At 38.4% G+C, this 20,061-nt stretch overlaps 1 protein-coding gene across 2 annotated transcripts in view; it reads right to left on the bottom strand.

The window, feature by feature from the left end:
* MAPK14 (mitogen-activated protein kinase 14) overlaps positions 1-20,061 on the bottom strand; it is a gene marked incomplete at both ends in the record, with an annotated part of 68,932 nt that overhangs the window by 10,690 nt on the left and 38,181 nt on the right. The window contains 6 exons of one of the 2 annotated variants that reach the window (XM_079712497.1): positions 1,732-1,811; positions 13,278-13,349; positions 14,136-14,250; positions 15,415-15,462; positions 16,345-16,374; positions 17,096-17,207. In XM_079712497.1, coding sequence (XP_079568623.1) covers positions 1,732-1,811; positions 13,278-13,349; positions 14,136-14,250; positions 15,415-15,462; positions 16,345-16,374; positions 17,096-17,207 — 457 coding nt within the window. The remainder of the gene's footprint in view (positions 1-1,731; positions 1,812-13,277; positions 13,350-14,135; positions 14,251-15,414; positions 15,463-16,344; positions 16,375-17,095; positions 17,208-20,061) is intronic. The other variant, XM_079712498.1, reaches the window with a different exon arrangement.

The raw sequence follows: 20,061 nt of genomic DNA, 5'->3' as shown, positions 1-20,061 counted from the left end.
GCTCTGTATTCTGATACTCAATTTTATTATGCCCAACTCTATACTAGAGCTGTTGAAATGTTTGATGTGCCCTATATTACATAAAATAAAGACATTTCATTATTAGGTCAGGCACTTAGTGTTGTTTCTTTCTTTAAAAAAAAAAGATGGATTAATGACAAACACGATCATTTTACCCACACTTTTTCTTTTAGAAATTCTTGTGACTAACAGCACATACCTATAGGGCAGATGGCTGAGGGTGGGCGAGAAGACTGAGAAGGAGCTGCTAGTGGCCACCCCCAGACAGGGAATGCATTTGCTATCTCAGTCTCATGAGCACTATTCATTAATAAACAGAGTTCCTCCCCAACCCCACTCCCTTGCCCCATGTCCTCTCTATTAGCCAATCTTTCTAAGCAAATGCATTTAAGACAAAAAAGCACCATCTTCTCTAAACATCATCCCATATCTTCTTTGATTCACTCCAACCCAGCTTTCTGCATTTCATAAAGCAAAAGAAAACACTCCTTCAGGCTGACACTGTGGTTGATAACTCTGACAATGCCAAAACAGTGTGCAATCGTGAGATTAAAGTTTAGAACACATTATCAGAACATCTGGGATGTATGCTCAGCTCTGTCAAGTGACTCAGTGCGTGACTTGGGCAAGTCACAGTCTTTCTGTGCTTTTGCTTCCTCATCTCAAATGAAAACAAATTAAAAGCCTGCCTCTGGCTACCCAGCAGTCTTTCCAATTGGGCAAAGGGACCCCTCCAGTCAGAAACGCTGGGAGGAGAATCCAGAAAGGCACAACTGGAACTTGGCTCCACAGCTCTTTTTCCCTTTTATCCAACTGCCTGGCAGCAGACAGAAGGGAAAGGGGAGAAAGACTGGGCTTTCATGATTTCTCTCACGCCTCTGGCCCAAAAAAATGACCAACAGCAGGAAATGAGAGCCAAAGTAAGCCAGAGTCATATTCCCATGGCTTCTCTCTAAATGCCTGCTTAGAAGCAGAAAGGCATTAGCTCCAAAGCTTTTTCTCAGGTTACTCAAACTTGTAATTACAAAGGCAGGCTGTGGGAGAAGGATTTACAACACTACTCCTGTGTATCTGAGGTGTCAGGAGTGGGGCTGTTACCTCTGATGGTCTGGAGACTGGGTAGAGAGGGACCCCTGTGGAGGATAACACCTTACACAAGATGTGGGAGTTGTCTATTCTAAAATAATAAAAAGAAAGTAACTTCTGGAAAAGGGCAAGAGAGTGCAGATAATGCACATTTCATTCTTTTAGTGATAAAGCTAGACTAATACATGGTGAGGCTCATGCTCTGAGGATAAACACTAACCAAAAAGTGAAAGGAGCCCTTGAGTATATGTGAAACTTTGAGAAAGATGAAGTCAGGGCTGGAGAGTGCAGACAACAAATTTTCCATTAATCTCTTGGAATGAATTAGAATCTCAGATCTCATTACTGGCATACTACTGCCCAATACAAGCTCCTATGCTCTAGTATTACATACCCAGACAGAGAGAAAACAAAACACACCCATGCATGTGAGCAGGCAGGTACACACAGACAGACAGACAGACAGACACACACACACACACACACACACCCTTCATCTCGGAAGTCAGCACACAAAGGGCATATGTGCTTACAAACATACCCGGGTCAAAGTACAGACTGACAGAAGGGAAGTGGCAGAGGCTCCCAACAGGGCAGATTATTACAATCAAAGCAACAACTCACAGACTCTGAGGAGATTTTCTTCAAAAGCTCAGCCCCTGGGGTTCCAACGAGTCTTAAAATGAGCTTCAACTGATCAATATCTAATGGTGGACTATAAAGGAAAATGTTGGGACAAAATAAAAATGAAAAACAAACAACAAACAAAACAAAACAAACAAAATACCCCAATAACAAAAATTAAAAACCCCAAACCAAGCCAAAATGGTGAATTCATCTAGGTCAAGCCTTCTGCAGGACGGTCACTTCAAGTAGAACATGCTCCTCCTGTACAAAGATTCAAAATGCGACCACACACATATCCAACTTATATTCATTTTATGCTTCTGTCAACATCCCCTATCAGTAAAGTGAAGCGACTATAGCTGGGTCCTTAAGATGCCAAAGACGGCATGTGAAAACACAAAAGCATCACTCAGTCCATATGCTCAGCCCACACCTACCTCCTTACCTTCCACCAAAGCACCAGTAGCCAGTCAAGCAAAGAGCACCAGTCAGCAGAAGGCCACAGAGAAGAAAGAAGCAGAGAGCATAGGAGCTAGGGATGTACAAGTCTACCTGCGAATATTCCCCTAAGGCTTGATGTAAGGAGCCTGTAATACGACAGGGGCCTGGGAACCTCCCGGGGCCTAACCACTTGAGATGTCCTCCAGAAAACCTCTCTGTCCACACTGACTATGGTAAGCAGAGAACTGTGAGCTACAGACAGCCAGCAGAGGGCCCCACCACCTCACTGCATCTGCACAGCCTTCTGGAGCGCCATAATAACATAGAGCATATGAGGCTTCAACTTTATAAATGCATTAACAAACCTCACGCATCCCCAGAGCTCTAAATAATAGGCCACAATGCCCAGACCTTTATTGTGGCAGCCAACTCTTCTGTGCATATTCACTACGTATGTACATGTATTGACCAGAAGACAGAAACTTTCCATTTATTCTTACTGCTTTTAGCCTTGCCTAAGAAGCTAAAAGGAGAGAAAAAAAAATCTTATAAAATAGCTTTCAATATTCTCTATGAAAATTTGAATAGCTTATCCAAGTCTATATTGACATTCAGAAGGAAAAGGAGGAGAGGGTGACTATCTTCTGATTCCTGTCAAAAAAAAACCTGTCAGGTTTTTTGCATGATTAGATCCTTCTCAACTTCAGGTGTCAGCTTGAACTTCACCTCCTCAGAGAGGCTTCCCCCAACACTCTATGGAAGAAGCACTGCCCTCCCTGTTATTCTCCATCTCAGCACAGTGCTTGATAACGTCACAGTGCTCGTCACAATCTATAATTGCTTAGTTTGCTTATTGTCTGTCACCTCTACTGATCTATGAGGAGAGGGGCTGCTCTGCCTGTTCACCACTTATCCCCAGTGCTTAGCCTAACATCTGCTACGTTGTGGGCACTCAAAATATTTAAGAAGGTACGGCAGGATGGAGAGGAGAGAGAATGCAAGAAACTATTTCTGTTTATGATTATACATATGAAGGCAGGACAGTGTAACTTAAAAATAATGGCCTCTGCAAGCCATAGTTGCCTGAGTTACAGGAATTGGTTACGCAATAATATCCTGCCCCATTCTCTGTTTTTCTCCAGATATGAAACTGGCTTAAACACAACAAAATTCTAGACAGGAGTCAGCAAACCCCAATCTGCTGTCTGTTTTGAAAATAAAATTGTATTGGAACACAGCCATGCTCATTGTTTGTGTATTGTCTGTGGCTGCTTTCAACTTGCACAGCAGAATTGAGTGGTTACAACAGAAACCATATGGTTCCCAAAGCCTAAAATATTTACTATGTGGCCCTTTAAGAAAAGGTTTGCAGAACCCCATCGTAGACTCAAACAATTTATGTTCCATACAAAATAAATTAAAAGCACGTCCCCTCAAGAAGTTACTTCTGAATTAAGAATAGTAGAGAATAGGGCTTCCCTGGTGGCGCAGTGGTTGAGAGTCCGCCTGCCAATGCAGGGGACGTGGGTTCGTGCCCCGGTCTGGGAGGATTCCCACATGCTGTGGAGCAGCTGGGCCTGTGAGCCGTGGCTGCTGAGCCTGCGCGTCCGAAGTCTGTCCACAACGGGAGAGGCCACAACAGTGAGAGGCCCGCGTACCAGAAAAAAAAAAAAAAAAGAATAGTAGAGAATAACTGTAAATCAACTATACTCCAATATAAAATAAAAATTAAAAAAAGAATAGTAGAAAATTTTGTCCTCTGCAAATGGCAAAAATCAATGTGTTCTGGAGGCTAAAATTTCAATACTGATTTCTTAATTCAAGGTGTTGTCAAGAAAACAATTTTAAAGCATACATTAATGGGGATGGAGCAGGCAGTGGGGACAGATACCATCTTGCTCTAAAATAATCAAATTAACTGTATTACAACAGAATTTAGTATAGGATCCTCTTTGCTCATTTGAAATGATTCAGTTTACAAAAATTTAGTTTCCTCACATTCTTAAGGAACAAATTTAACAGGGTAGCTATCGCACAAGATAAAGTATATCACATATGAGAAAAAAAACTGGACTACTTGAATTCTCAAACAGGTAGTTTTACAAAAACTGCATCAAAATTGATCTCTAGAAATAATACTAGTGAGATTGACACTCTTATATAAAAGACTTCTGACTACTGAAAATGAGAATCAAGTTTTATACTCCCTCTGAGGAAGACTCTGGGCAGTTTCTCAAGTGTCTTAACTTCACCCCAACATACCTGAAAAGTATGCCACTTCCACTGGTCACAGTGGTTATGACAACAATGACTTGGGGGACCCCATGTTGTTCTTCTGCCTCAGCCAGTATGAAACAACCTCAGGCCTGAAGAATAAAGCCCCAATTCCTCAGCCTCAAATTCACAGCCTTCCCTGATTTGGCATCAAGACTCTTTTCTGACTCTCCCTCAAACTATTATTCCTTAATGCACTCAATGCTTCAACTCACATCAAATATTCCAGGCACTTTTAAGCTTCCAACTTCTTATTTCTCCAAGTCATAGAGAGGAATACCCTCCAACCTCCCCTCCCCTACCAAACCTTTTCTTTCCCTATTTACTCTTCAAAGTCCTGCTCAAACAAGAACTCTGCCATGAAGTCTTCCTGGATATCCTGAGTTTGAATTAATTTCTGCTTCTTCTCAGTAACTTATTTATACCTCTATTATAGTATTCTTATCACTGCACCTTGTTTTATAAGCAGAGAGCAGACATTTGTTCAAGTGACTCCTATAACTCACTTTCTCCTGAGTACGATCATTCTGGTTTGGAGGACAGGTACCATCTTACCTCCAGCACTTCCCACTGAGTAGCTCAATAAATATTAACTTGAAAAGACTTCCTGTAATATGCTTTCCAACTCAGCTCCACCCCTCTGTCTTGCCCTGAGAAATCTAGAATGACCATACTCTAATAGAAAGTCTATATACAAAAAAGAAGTCCAGAAAAGTTGCTTCATTTCATATGCAAACGCCCCATCTGAAGTGTTTACACCATAAAGAGTATACAAATACAGTGCGATGAGTGTGTAAGGGGTATGGACAAAGAGCTGGTACAGCATGACAGCCAATACTTAGGAGATTAGTAAACACACAATGCAAAATAAAAATCTACTTAGTAGCTAAAAGCACTTGCATGAAGGAAGTCAAAGCATGCAAACCTCATAGGAAATCACCATAGGTTCTCCAAGAGCTGGCAAATCCATTGAAATACAGGTCAGTCTTCCAATAATACCAGCTACTGTAAGGCCACTACAATTTGTCCAGGCAGTTAAGGCCAGAAGGAGCTTCAAGTAGCTATATAAGCAGAGCAAAGCAAAATTTACCACATTATGACAATTATTTCCACAGCAAGCCATCCTTCTTAACAGGTTTAACCCATTTTTCCCTAGATAGCAGATATTTTTACTGTTAGTCAAAAATGTGTTTTAATTGTAATAATCACAATGTCAAAATTTAAATCATAAATCTCCTTATTTTTCCTAAAACAACTTAGGCTTAAGGTTACTCTTTAGACTAGGTCCTCTGTAACAAAAGTAAAAGGTGACCAGAATGAAAAAGGCAAGGAAAAAAACTTAAGGGTAATGGGGTATTTAGAGGGAAAGTAAAAGAGGGATATTCTATTCATTTCTAAGTGTTCTAGGCAACTCCTAGGAAACCTCTGCAGGCTGGAGAGTTGAAAATGAATAAGAGGACCATTTGTAGAACCTACATGAGACTACTGCTGCTTATGAGCTACAGTCTTCAAAAAAAAAAAAAAAATCCATATGAGGCAAAGCTGGAACAAAGACCTGTGGAAATACCCTGGTGACAGACAGGTGGACTAGAATGGGACTTAGCTTACTTCCTTCTCTTCTTGGTCATCAAAATAGGCATTTTCACTGACATACAAGGAAAAAATTTTAAGGTACTTTAGATTTGTGGACAAGCCTGAGAGTTCTAGCCTTTTCAAATGGGGAAATATATTCTTAAGTTAGAGAAGAAAAGGCAAATAACCTAATAAAATATTTTTCTTCTTCAACATTTATTAGGACACTTGCTTTTAGTGTCTGAAGTACAACTGTTATTTTAAAATGAGAGAATGTTTGAAACCAATGTCTGAAAGAAAGGGGTAGATGTGACAGGAAGGGGTATACCAGAAGTTTTAACTCTACTGGCAATGTTTTATCTCATAATCTGGGTCATATAAACATAGGTGTTCATTTATTATTCCTTGTCTTTTTGTATATCTGAAGTAGTTCATAAAATGTTTGAAAAAAATCAAAAGAAGAAATAAATAAAGCAGAATTAAGGAGCCAGTAAACACTAATAAAATTCATAAAAAGTAGGGCAGCAAGCTGATGGCAGGGGCCTCATTATCTTCTAGTTAATGTCGAAGTTAATGATAATGTCTAGTTAATGTCTAGTTACCATTTCTATTAAAATGAAAGAAGGAAAGAAAAGTTTTACACATGAATGAAATTCATTTGATTACCTAGAAAAGGAAAACAATAATAAGCCAAGGCTGAGATGTCTGGAAGAAAACAGTATTTGACGTGCAACAGGGCTAGGAAACTCATTGTCTCTCTTCCTTAGGCTGCAGACTGTCAAGCATTAGTAGTAATATTTTCTAATTGGCTTACTCTTTTCAGAACCAATGGTTTTTGAAATAATACCTGAAGACACATTCTGTGTCCCCACTCTCTTCTATTATACAGTTCTCTCAGGTGTGTCCACTTGATATATATATATATACCCAGTCAACTAGACTTATGAGGAAGGGCTCCATTCTTTAAAAAAAAAGAGTACTATTTTTGAGCTAGTTGGAAGGGTTTTGCAAAGTCACAAATGAGAATAATTTCTAACCTAAAAACATAATTAGCTTTAAGACAAAAATTAGTATATCTTATATATTTAGGGGAACTCCAGGGATTATTAACAACTAGTAACAAAAGATTCTCTCAAGAAGACTAATCGCAAAAAAAAATGAGAAAAAGGTATTATAGGAAGATGATTTGTCAAGATCTAAAACTGCATAGTCCAATACAATACCAATAATCACATGTGATTAAATTTAAATGTAATCTAAAGAAAATTTAAAATTCAGATAAATACACTCATAAAACTATGAGTTTTATGAAACTACAAAACTATTCAGAAGAGAACTCCTTGCCATGATAAAGAGTATTTATGAAAAATGCAGAGCTAAATTATACTCAAGGCTGAAAGATAAGAGCAAGAGAAAGCTGCCCACTTTCACCACTGCTATTCAACATTATACTGGAAGTTCTAGTCAGAGCAATTAGAAACGAGAAAAAAATAAAAGCATCTAAATTGGAAAGGAAGAAGTAAAACTATCTCTATTTGCAGATGCCATGATCCTACATATAGAAAATACCAAAGAATCCACAAGAAAGCTACTAGAGCTCTCAGCTTTCAGCTATGCAAAGTTGCAGGCTACAAGATCAACAAACAAAAACCAGTTGTGTTTCTACACACCAACAATGAACAAACCAAAAAGGAAATTCAGAAAGTAATTCTATTTAAAATACCATCTTAGGGGCTTCCCTGGTGGCGCAGTGGTTGAGAGTCTGCCTGCTAATGCAGGGGACGCGGGTTCGAGCCCTGGTCTGGGAAGATCCCACATGCCACGGAGCGGCTGGACCTGTGAGCCACAGCTGCTGAGCCTGTGCATCTGGAGCCTGTGCTCCGCAATGGGAGAGGCCACAACAGTGAGAGGCCTGCACACTGCGATGAAGAGTGGACCCCACTCGCCACAACTAGAGAAAGCCCTCACACAGAAACGAAGACCCAACACAGCCAAAGATAATAAATAAATGTGACACCTTTATTAAAAAAAAAAAAAGAAGAAAGAAAGAAATAGGTTTGCTATGGGCTGTGGAGGGTACCTACCAAGCAAAAAAAAAAAAAAAAAAAACCATCTTAAAGATGCTAGGAAAATACCTAAGAATAACTTTAACCAAGAAAGTGAAAAACTTGTCCACTGAAAATTATAAAACATTGCTGAAAGAAATGAAAGGAGACCTAAATAAGTGGAACGACATCTCATATTCATGAATAGGAAGACTTAATATTGTTAAGATGTCAATTATTACCCAAAGTGATCTAAAAATACAACACAATCGCGAGCAAAACTTCAACAGCCTTCTTTGCAGAAATGGAAAAGCCAATCCTCAATTTCATACGGAATTATAAGGGAGCCCAAAGAGAAAAAAAAAATCTTGAAAATGAGAGCAAAGTTGAAGGACTTAACACTTCTTGATTTCAAAACTTACTATAAAGCTAGAGTAATCAAAACAGTGTGGTACTGCTATAAGGACAGACATATAGACCAATGGAATAGAAATGATCTTTGACAGAAATGCCAAACCCATTCAGTGGGAGAGGATAGTCTCTTCAATAAATGGTACTAGGACAACTGAATTTCCACATGCAAAAGTATAAAGTTGGACCCCTACCTCACATCGTATACAAAAATTAACTCAAAATGGATCAAAGACCTAAGTATAAGAGGTACACCCATAAAACTCTTAGTAGAAAATACAGTAAATCTTCATAATCTTGAATTTGGTAATACATTCTTAGAAATGACACTAAAAGCATGAACAACAAAAGAAAAAAAATAGATAAGTTGGAACTTCATCAAAATTAAAACTTTTGTAAATCAAAGGACATTATCAAAAAAGTGAACAGACAGCCCACAGATGGGAGAAAATATCTGCAAATCATATATATGGTGAAGGCTCAATATCTAAAATATATAAAGAACTCCTAAAACTCAACAACAAAAAGACAACCCAATTAAAAGATGGGTAAAGGTCTCAAACAGATATTTCTACAAAGAAGACATACAAACGGCCAGTAAACACAGGGAGATACTCAACATTATTAGTCATTAACGAAATGCAAATCAAAACCACAAAAAGATACCACTTCATACCCACTAGGATGGCTATAATTTAAAAAAGAAGAAGGATGGGAGGAAGGGAGGAAGGAAGGATGGAAGGGAGGGAGGGAAGGGGAAAGGAAGGAAGAAATGTTGGTGAAGATGTGGAGAAATTGCTCATACATCACTGGTGGGCATGTAAAATGGTGAAACTGCTTGGGAAACAATGACTGCTCCTCAAAAAGTTAAATACAGAATTACCATATGACTCAACAATTCCACTCCTAGATATATATCCAACAGAAGTGAAAGCAAGGACTCAAAGAGATACTTGTATGTCAGTGTTCACTGAAGCACTATTCACAATAGCCAAAAGGTGGAAACAACCCAAGTGTCTATGAACAGATGAATGGATAAATAAAATATGGTATAGCTCTACAATGGAATAGTATTCAGCCATAAAAAGGAATGAAGTTATGATCCATGCTACAATATGGATGAACCTTGAAAACAAGCTAAGTGAAATAATTCAGACAAAAAAGGACAAATATTGTGTGGTTCCACTTAATATTAAATATTTAGAATAAGCAAATTCATAGAGACAGAAAGTAGAAGAGAGGTAACCACAGGCTGTGGGAGGGAAGAATGGGGAGTTTTTGTTTAATCCGTACAATTTCTGTTGGAGTGATGAAAATGTTTTGAACATAGTGGTGGTGGGTGCACAATTTTATGAATATAATTAGTGCCACTGGACTGTATACTTTAAAAGGGTTAAAATGGTAAATTTCATGTTATGTTTATTTTACCACAATAAAAAAAAGTTAAAATGGCAAATTTTATGTTTATATGCTTAACCACAAAAATATTTTTAATTCAGTTTCTAAGTTTCACTGGCCACATTTTAAGTACTCAATATCCACATGCGGCTGGTAGCTACCAACAGCCATATTGGACAGTACATACATAAACCATTTGTAAGCCTACAGAAAGTTCTATTAGATAGTTCTTAACTAGAAGCTAAAACCGTCAGTTCCAAATGCAAGATAAATAATTGAGGAAAATAGGGAGAAAACTGTGCACTCAAATAAAGAGCATAGTCTAGAGGTTGCCTCAGCATTCAGCTGCATCTTAAAATCATAAATAAGCAGTAGCTGCATGCTTTTCTGGGCAACAGAAGAGTGTGTGGGGCCAGCACATTCTGCAAAGGTTTTAAGAAAATTAGTTTCAGAAATTAGGAGAACAGGCAAACAAGTAGAATATTGGAAAGACACTAATACCTGAGTCAGATCAGAGGTTTGTATCTATCTTTTCTGGGTTCTTAGTTTCCTTATCTATAAAAACAGAGGATTCAACTAGATGTTTTCTAACATCTTTCTAGGTCCCCAAGTGGATAATTCTAGATTCTTAATTTTTCTGATCTCATTGGTACCTTAAAAAAAAATGAGGAAAAACTGCTAACTAAGTAACTTTTTCAGGGTTAGCCTGAAAAATTAAAACTAAAATCCAACCGGGGTAAACTCTAGTTGTACTCAACACTGGCTGCACACTAGAATCAACTGGGAATTTGAAAAAGTAATAGAAAACACTCTCCTCTCCCTTTGTCAGGCAACCAAAGCTATATCCACATAGATGGCAACTGACAAGAAGGGAGTTATGTATATTACAAATACAGTCCTCTGAATCTGAATGTTCCGATCCAGGAGAACATCTGTCTGAAGGAGCCAAGTAGGAAAGAAACAGTGTATTACTAAAATAAGAATTTTGAAATGAATTCTCATATATTAAAAAGAGAATCTCCTAGTAAAAAGTTTAAATGCTAGGTTTTCTACCTAAAGTTCATAGAAGGAAGAGAAGTATGCATAAAAGGGAAGACTTCTAGGGCTTCCCTGGTGGTGCAGTGGTTAAGAATCCGCCTACCAGTGCAGCGGACACGGGTTTGAGCCCTTGTCCGGGAAGATCCCACATGCTGCGGAGCAACTAAGCCTGTACGCCACAACTACAGGGCCTGCGCTCGAGCCCATGAGCCACAACTACTGAAGCCCACATGCCTAGAGCCCATGCTCTGCAACAAGAGAAGCCACTGCAATGAGAAGCCCTCTCACTGCAACGAAGAGTAGCCCCCCCACTCACCACAACTACAGAAAGCCCGCCCGCAGCAACGAAGACCCAATGCAGCCAAAAATAAATAAATAAATAAATTTTATTTTTTTAAAAAAAGAGAAGACTTCTTAGAGGCTGAAAGTTAGCATTTTAAAAGGGTCAAGCCATCAGTAGGCAGCTGTCCTTCAGATAGGACCATAGGACACACACAACTGCTTTGAAACCTTTCTACCAGTAGCCTGCCAAGGGGATCCATCCTTTACTACCTGTTACAGAATTTAAATAAAACAAAAAACTAGCCTTTAAATGATTCACAAGTAGACAATAAAGTGGGAAGATGAAGGGAGAAACTGCTTATCAAAGATCACTGATGAAGATGATGGCTAACATCTGTTGGCAGGCTCTGTTCTAAGTACGTTCCAGATTTCATCTCACTGAACTCTCACAACCACCTTATGAGGTATGTACTATTATCAGTATTTTATAGTTAAGGAAACTGAGAGACAGAGGTTAGACAACTTGCTCAAAGTCACAGAGCTGGGAGTAAATAAGAGCTAAGTAAGATCTCAACCCTGTAAGTCTGATTCCAGAGCATGTGCTCTTAACCAGTATGCTCTACTGTCTGTCTCTCTCTACCACTTTCTGTGTCTATGTAGGTATGAGTGTCCACGACTGACTGTAGATGGAGATACAGATACAAAGAAGAGGAAGAAGAGGGGGAACAGAGGAGAGCATCAGAGCAGTGTGCTTGGGAGGACAGACTAAAGAATGGGACTCTAAGGTATGTACCTGAGGAAAAGGAAAATTACAAATTTTCCCTAATTCTCTTAGCTTGGACTATAATGCATATATCAAATTTCTAAGAAACAAGTATAAGGTAAATGAAGCAAAGGACAAAGGAGAAACACTAGGTATTAAAATTAGAATCTGGGGATGAGGAGGAATAAGGTGAGCTATATAAGGAGACTATACTCTGTATCAATCCAGTAATATTCAGAGGGAAATAAATGGCTGAGGGAAGAGGTTTTTCAGTTCATTAGGAAAGTACACTCTAGCAGAAGATAGAATATGTGGATCGATAACATGAACATCACAGTCACCATAGAAGTATTATCCCAAATGTAAGCCAGTGAACTGACAATCTGGTTTACAAACTCAATGAGTTTGCTTAGGTGAGGTGCTAAAACAGCTTTTAGGTCTCTAACTATGATAGAACACAGGCAATTGCAGCATCTCTAAAAGCTCAACCAAACCCACGGAGGGCTAGTCAAATGAATTTTACAAAAATCTACAAACCTAATTCTGGACATATATTTCAAAATTCTTTCTTGCCTAAACATCTTCCACCAGTGGAACTGATGGGAGTTACAACAAATCACATTTTGATGATATTATTACTAAACTGTGAAATGGGCATGCAGCAGACAGGAAAGGGGCTAAAATAAAGAGTCCATGATAAACCATAAACTAGACAATAACTCTGGAAGTAAATTAAGGTTTGGCTACAATCTGGGATAAAAATAAAGTCATGCTGAGGGGAAAAAGAGGCACACGACAGGGTGACCTTATCTCCTTGCTTTTATTATTTGTTGTTAGACAACAAACAAAACGAGTCAGCAGGTGTATCATTACAAGGACCAAATACAGCCTTTTTAATATGTAAATCAAACATACAAGCAAGATATCTCCGATTTATAAATGGTTATCTTGTGTTCATTGAGCACTGGTGCAACGAAGACTAAACCAGTCATTGAGATCTAGAACTTCTCACCAATACGCTCAGGTTGCAGAAGGGCTATGGGAAGATTAATAAGGAACTTGCTGCAAAAAAAAGATGACATATGAAAGATTTAAAGGGCTTTCCAGATTATGAGGAATTTTTGCAACTCTCAAAATAAAGTGAAGCCTCTTTCTTGGCAAGGCAAGATACTCAGCAAGAGGGCAGATCTCACAATGCATATCTGGACTATAAAAGCAAGTAACTGAAGGCCCTTCCTAGAGATAGGTAAAAGTAATATACTACCATGGACACCAAAATACAGACAAGAAACAAGAACACAAAACTTTTTAAAGGATACGGTCTGTACCAGGAAACAATGTTCTTCCAGTCAACAGCTCAGCCATTATGCATCCCACTGACCAAATATCAACTGGCAAAATTAAAGAGAAATAAAAGTAATACAATGTCACTATTATCATACTTGGCTACAAATGGAACTATAGTTAAGGGGCGAAATACTCAATATTTAAGACATCCGAGGTTCAACAATCATACTCATTTTTATAGAAATAAATAAGCTAAGACCTTTACCACATTAAAGGGCTTCATGGGTGGGCTAAGTCAAAACATAGTTATGGCAAGAGAAATAAGCTGTTCACAAAGGGGCAAAGGTTTCTTACTCGTAGAAATGATGGATTCTCCCAAGTAATATTGAGAGGTTAATATTATAAACCCAATGTCTTCAGGCAGAAGTACTCAGAGAATATGCTGAAAATTAAATAAGTAAAAAGCCAGGGCTTCCCTGGTGGCGCAGTGGTTGAGAGTCCGCCTGCTGATTCAGGGAACACGGGTTCGTGCCCCGGTCCGGGAAGATCCCACATGCCGCGGAGCGGCTGGGCCCATGAGCCACGGCCACTGAGCCTGCGTGTCCGGAGCCCGTGCTCCACAATGGGAGAGGCCACAACAGTGAGAGGCCTGCGTACCGCAAAAAATAAAAAAATAAAAAAATAAAAAGCCAACTGCTAAATCACAAAGTTTGAAAAACCCCACTTTCTCTATCTGAGCAACTGAAATATTTTTCTATTCGTGGACTTAAAATGATCACTGACGGAAGAAAAAAAATGCTTCTTCCTACTCCTGCCATCTCCACTTCTGAGAACCCCAAATACACACAACATAGTATTAATAAGGTCCTAAATACAAGTGCAAGTAGTACCTGTCTGGTTGTAATGCATCCAGTTTAGCATGATCTCAGGAGCCCTGTACCACCTAGTGGCTACATAGCCTGTCATTTCATCATCTGTATGTCGAGCCAGTCCAAAATCCAAGATCTAAGGGAGAGAAGAGAAATCAGGCACTGGAACAAACTCCTAAGGCTTGTAAAGCAGGAGGGAAAAAACTCCAGTGCCTTATAAAAAGTGAGAATATAGCACTTTCATAAACATATTTCCTGGTCCATGCTTAGAATGCATGGGGAACACAGCAAGAACTTAAAAAAAATGAAATTACAAAAAGCAAAACAAAAATGCCACTGCTAGGCATTTATCCAAGAGCAATGAAAATATATGTGCCACAGAAAGGCTTGCACATGAATATTCATAGCAGCTTTACACAGCCCTGAAATGGAATTGAAGCACATGTCTATCAATAGGTGGATGGATAAATAAATTGTGGTATAATCATAAAATGGATCTATTCAGCAACAAAAAGGAATGAACTACTGATACACACAATACAGATGGATCTCAATAATATTATACTAAGCAAAAGTCAGACACACATAGAAAAATACTGTATGATTCCACTTGTATGAAACTCCAGAAAAGATAAATCTACTCTATAGTGTCAGAAAGCAGATCAGTTGTTGTCTGAAGCCAGGGTTAGGGGTAGAGGTGTGGGGACTGGCTAGGAAGGGGGCACAAGGGAACTTTCTGGAGTGATGGACATGTTCTTTATCATAACTGTGTTGGTGGTTACATAGCTATATAAGTTTGTCAAATATATACTTAATGTGTTGGATTTTATTGTAAATTATGTTTCCAAAAAATTGAGTAAAAAAAGAAATGAAACAAAAAATTCCAGAGTTGCTTACTCCTTATAGATTATTTATCTCTTATTTGAATTATTTTGAATAAGTGTGTTTCTGCCATTTTTTTCTCTTAGAAACCCATAAAATCTAATAGTTACTCTTCAAGAGGACTGCTTACTTGATATTCACACTATAATTCTCCTTTATTATAACTAATATATTATATTTCAATTTAACTTTATTTTAGAATGAAAAAAAGACACCTGACGCTACCTTCAATATCACTTAAACTAAAGCTTACTAAATCTCTGGTTTAAATTTCAAAGTCTAATGATATTCCTAAAGACAATAAGAATTTTCAGATTAAAAGTCATGGCTTTATAAACACATCCCCTATATAAATTTGCCTGGTTAGTTAAACATATAGTTACAAGGTGAAACAATTACCACTGTCACTTCATCCTACCTTCAGCTCACAGTCTTCATTCACAGCTAGATTACTAGGTTTTAGGTCCTAGGAAGCAAGTAAGAGAGAACAGGATCAACTTTATGACACATGGTAAATTCTCTTCCTAAAGGTAATGATGAAGAGCTAAACATAAAAGACTTCATCTGGGTTTCCCTGGTGGCGCAGTGGTTGAGAGTCCGCCTGCCGATGCAGGGGACACGGGTTCGTGCCCCGGTCTGGGAAGATCCCACATGCCGCAGAGCGGCTAGGCCCGTGAGCCATGGCCACTGAGCCTGCGCGTCCGGAGCCTGTGCTCCGCAAGGGGAGAGGCCGCAACGGTGAGAGGCCCGCGTACCACAAAAAAAAAAAAAAAAAAAAAAAAAAAAAAAGACTTCATCTAGGGCTTCCCTGGTGGCGCAGTGGTTAAGAATCCGCCTGCCAATGCAGGGGACCTGGGTTCGAGCCCTAGTCCAGGAAGATCCCACATGCCGCGGAGCAACTAAGCCCGTGCGCCACAACTACTGAGCCTGCACTCTAGAGCCGGCGAGCCACAACTACTGAGCCCACATGCCACAACTACTGAAGCCCACACGCCTAGAGCCTGTGCTCCACAATGAGAAGCCCGTGCACCACAACAAAGAGTAGCCCCCGCTCACCACAACTAGAGAAAGCCCGTGCAGCAACGAAGACCCAATGCAGCCAAAAATAAACAAATAAATTTTTAAAAAAAGACTTCATCTAGCTATAAACAATCTCCATTCTATAGTCACTATCTAGTCCTCATTAGCCTTAAATAGGTAAAAACTATACATCTTCGATCTTTAGTTAAACCTAGAGCAAAGTTGCAATCACTCAATATTTCAATGGCTAAAATAAGCTTAGATTAGGATCTTGCCAGTCTCCCCACCCACCAGCACCACAATAATTTAATCAAAAGACAACACCTACCCTGTGAATTATGTCGGCTGAATGTATATACTGTGAAAAAGCAAAAAATCAGTTAGTTATGTCCAGCCTCCTACTGTCATATGACATATTTGAAGTATATTTTTATGAGTCAATAAGAAATGCTAGAATTAACAGCAGGATTAGAAATCAGAACAAGCAATTATCAGTAGTCTGTACATTTATCATAACTATGATTTCCACACCATCAACCCTGTTCACAGAGCTGGAGTATGAGTGAAATAGAGCTTTCAACCTGTTTCCTGGTAGGTGCTCTGGAGCACAATAAGGACTCAAAGATGCTAAATATTAAAGGTGGCTTAATTTAAAAACTGCCCCTGCCACAAATAAATTAGTCTTCTTGAGGATGTTTTCAAAGTTTCAACATGACACTGACCAGATATTAGATTACATCAAGAAATTATTATTATTGTTTAGATGTAATAATGAGGAGTCTTTAACTCTCAGACATGCCTACAGAAGTATTGATGGGTGGAGTGATATGATGTCTAGACTTGCCTTAAAATAATCCAGGGTTTGGGGGAATACAAAAGAAACAAGATTAACCATATGTTGGTAATTGTGGTTGCTGAGTAAACACAGGGGTTCATTATACTATGATTGTACTTGTGATTTCTGTATTTGAAATTTTCCATAAGAAAAGTTTTGTTTGTTTTCCCTTAAGCCCTAAATAGAAGGGAGAGAGGGAGAGAGAGAATTCATTCCTCAAAATTATTACTAATATTGTCTGTACCTTGAGACCTCGGAGAATCTGGTAGATAAGGAACTGAACATGGTCATCCGTAAGCTTCTGACATTTCACAATGTTGTTCAGATCTGCCCCCATGAGATGGGTCACCAGGTACCTAGAAATTAATGGACAGTTACACAATAATCCAGAACCCTAAGAAAGCTCTGATCTTCATAAGACTGTTAGAAGTCCACTCAGTAAGTACCGCAGTGACAGCTAAAAGCTTAGTAGCTACTCATGTGCGGCTTGTTTCCAACATCACTATTCTAACTTTACTACCTGTCGTCTATTTTTCTGAAAATTTTTATACTAGTTCCTACTTGACATCTTTTCCTAGGTTCTCTAAAGAAAAGAAAAAAGAAACAAAAATGGAGATTAGAATGATATATGTGTTAGTATCATTTTTCTTAAAAATGATATTATTGCATGAGAAATACACAGTATAACTAAATGCATGGCCATATTTTTAAATCCGCCATTACATTTTTCACCTCATTATATATCCTCCAAGTTGTAGGGTCTAAAATAGGAGTATCTTCAAATGAACTTATTTACAAAACAGAAGCAGACTCACAGACATAGAAAACAAATTTATGATTACCATGGGGGGGAGGGATAAATTAGGAGTTTTGGATTAGTGATTCAGAAATATATGTATATAAATAAACAGAATATTGCTGTACAGTATTCTGCTGTACACCAGAAACTAACACAACATTGTAAATCAACTATACCTCAATTAAAAAATAAATAAATAAAATAGGAGTATCTTTAAATTTTCAAATTATACCTATCCTTTTTCAGGAATGACTGGTAAAAGGATATTGTTCACTGACAATATTCCTGCATTTACTTTAAAGGAAGGAGGAACACAATTTATCTGCAAGCAAGATAAGACATTCTAGAACTTCTCCCCACAGGTGTGGTGCTGGATATGTATCCTGTCCTTACATCATAAGATTAGGGAATGATTACATTCAAGTCCAACAGGTTCACCACAGATATTCTAGATGCAATGCCTTACTACTCATTACTGTATCACAATGCTATGGGAACATAACAACCACAATCAGTATCAAAGAAGCAGAGTTTTTAAAAATTCAGTTAGGTTTTATCTACTATGAGAATCATTACCCATTCCTGAGGCTGAATAATAATGTATATCAGTTGAGCTATAAAAAATGCTGATTTCATTTCATTTCAATTTTTATTTTTGATAAATTTGGAAGAAAAGAAACCAGGTCAGTAAATTTAAATATACTATTAACGTCTTACATGACTATATATGTGTATAACCTCTCTTTACACACACACACACACCACCACATTTATTACTTTCTTTCCTCAAAGAAGAATTAAAAAATTTTTTTTCTGTTTCCTAATTTCCCTGTTGGGCTGCTACGGTCAGTTCCCAATTTGATGAAGAGCAATAGGACTTAGCATAGATGTAACCTTAAGTTAGATTTTTTAGCCCTTCATATTTTTAAAACTTGCATGTTTACATTGCCTTGAGGAAAGAGTATACTCTAAGTGTCACTTAAAGACTATATTAGATTTTTGGAAATGTTTTCATAAAGGTTGCTCTGATTTAAGAGATGCTCCAAGCTCAACATGACATAATCAAAGGCATTCATGCTTATTCTATGTCAAGCACTATTTATTATGCCCGTGTCTCATACACTCTTCCCAACAACGCTGTAAGGTAAGTTCCATTAGTATTCCCATTTCGCTGAGGAGGAAACACAAGACAGAACGAGTATATATAACCTGCTCAAGGTTAAAAGAGTGGTAATGTCAGGGGCTGAATCCGAAACTGTTTGATCTCAGAGACTATGATCTTAAATCACAGCCCATACTGCCTCCAAATTCTTCCAGTTGACAAAGAATTTAAGTCAAGAGAATGATTTCTTTTAAGTTTTATAAATGTTGCAATATTCCATCCTAATCACAGTCACTGTATTTTTTAACCCCAAATTGATACAAAATCCGAGAAATATGAGAATGTTGTGAATAACTGGTTAATATTGTGAAATCAGAACTTCCCCCAGAAAATCTGGGATAATGGTTGCCATATCCATAATACCAATTATGACAATTTGCAAGGCTCAGGTTGAGGAAGAGGGAATCCAATTTTTGTTTTATAAGACTGTTTTGCAAATAATTACATTTTATGACATTGAATAGTAAGAGGATTATTCTTTCAACTTTCAAAAATATTTTTAAGGAGAAAAGGTAAAATAAGGAAACACTGTTCTGCATGATTCTACCTAGAAATCTACCCTAATTTGTCTTGAAATAAAACCTAAAAATCTTAACTCTCTAATGTCTGTGCTAGTTCACAAAGGTGTTAAGCAGTATTACCAAAGCAAACATAGTAATTTCAAGTCTAAGTATTGTGTTTAAATGGTTACCAATAACTTAAAAAACCCTATACAGCCAGAAGACCACTAACTGCACAGCCTGAGAGAGCGAGCATGTTTTTAGTTAGAATATTCTACCACTGGGCTTCCCTGGTGGCACAGTGGTTAAGAATCCGCCTGCCAATGCAGGGGACATGGGTTTGAGCCCTGGTCCAGGAAGATCCTGCATGCCACAGAGCAACTACGCCCGTGTGCCACAACTACTGAGCCTGCGCTCTAGAGCCCGTGAGCCACAACTACTGAACCCACGTGCCACAACTACTGAAGCCCGCGCGCCTAGAGCCCGTGCTCCACAACAAGAGAAGCCACTGCAATGAGAAGCCCACGCACTGCAATGAAGAGGAGCCCCCACTCGCCACAACTAGAGAAAGTCCACACACAGTAACGAAGACCCAATGCAGCCAAAAATAAATAAAATAAATTTATTTTTTTAAAAAAGAAAAAAGAATATTCTACCACTGTGTAATTCCCTTTAAGTCCCCTCCCCATCAGAGACCACATCCATTTTATCCCTAAAATTTCCAGACACAGGGAGAGACTGTCAAGACA

This window comes from Hyperoodon ampullatus, assembly GCF_949752795.1.
Source record: "Hyperoodon ampullatus genome assembly, chromosome: 10".
In the NCBI taxonomy this organism is placed as follows: Eukaryota; Metazoa; Chordata; class Mammalia; order Artiodactyla; family Ziphiidae; genus Hyperoodon; species Hyperoodon ampullatus.
The sequence above is the reverse complement of the archived record's forward strand: the minus strand, read 5'-3'. Positions and strand labels throughout refer to the sequence as shown.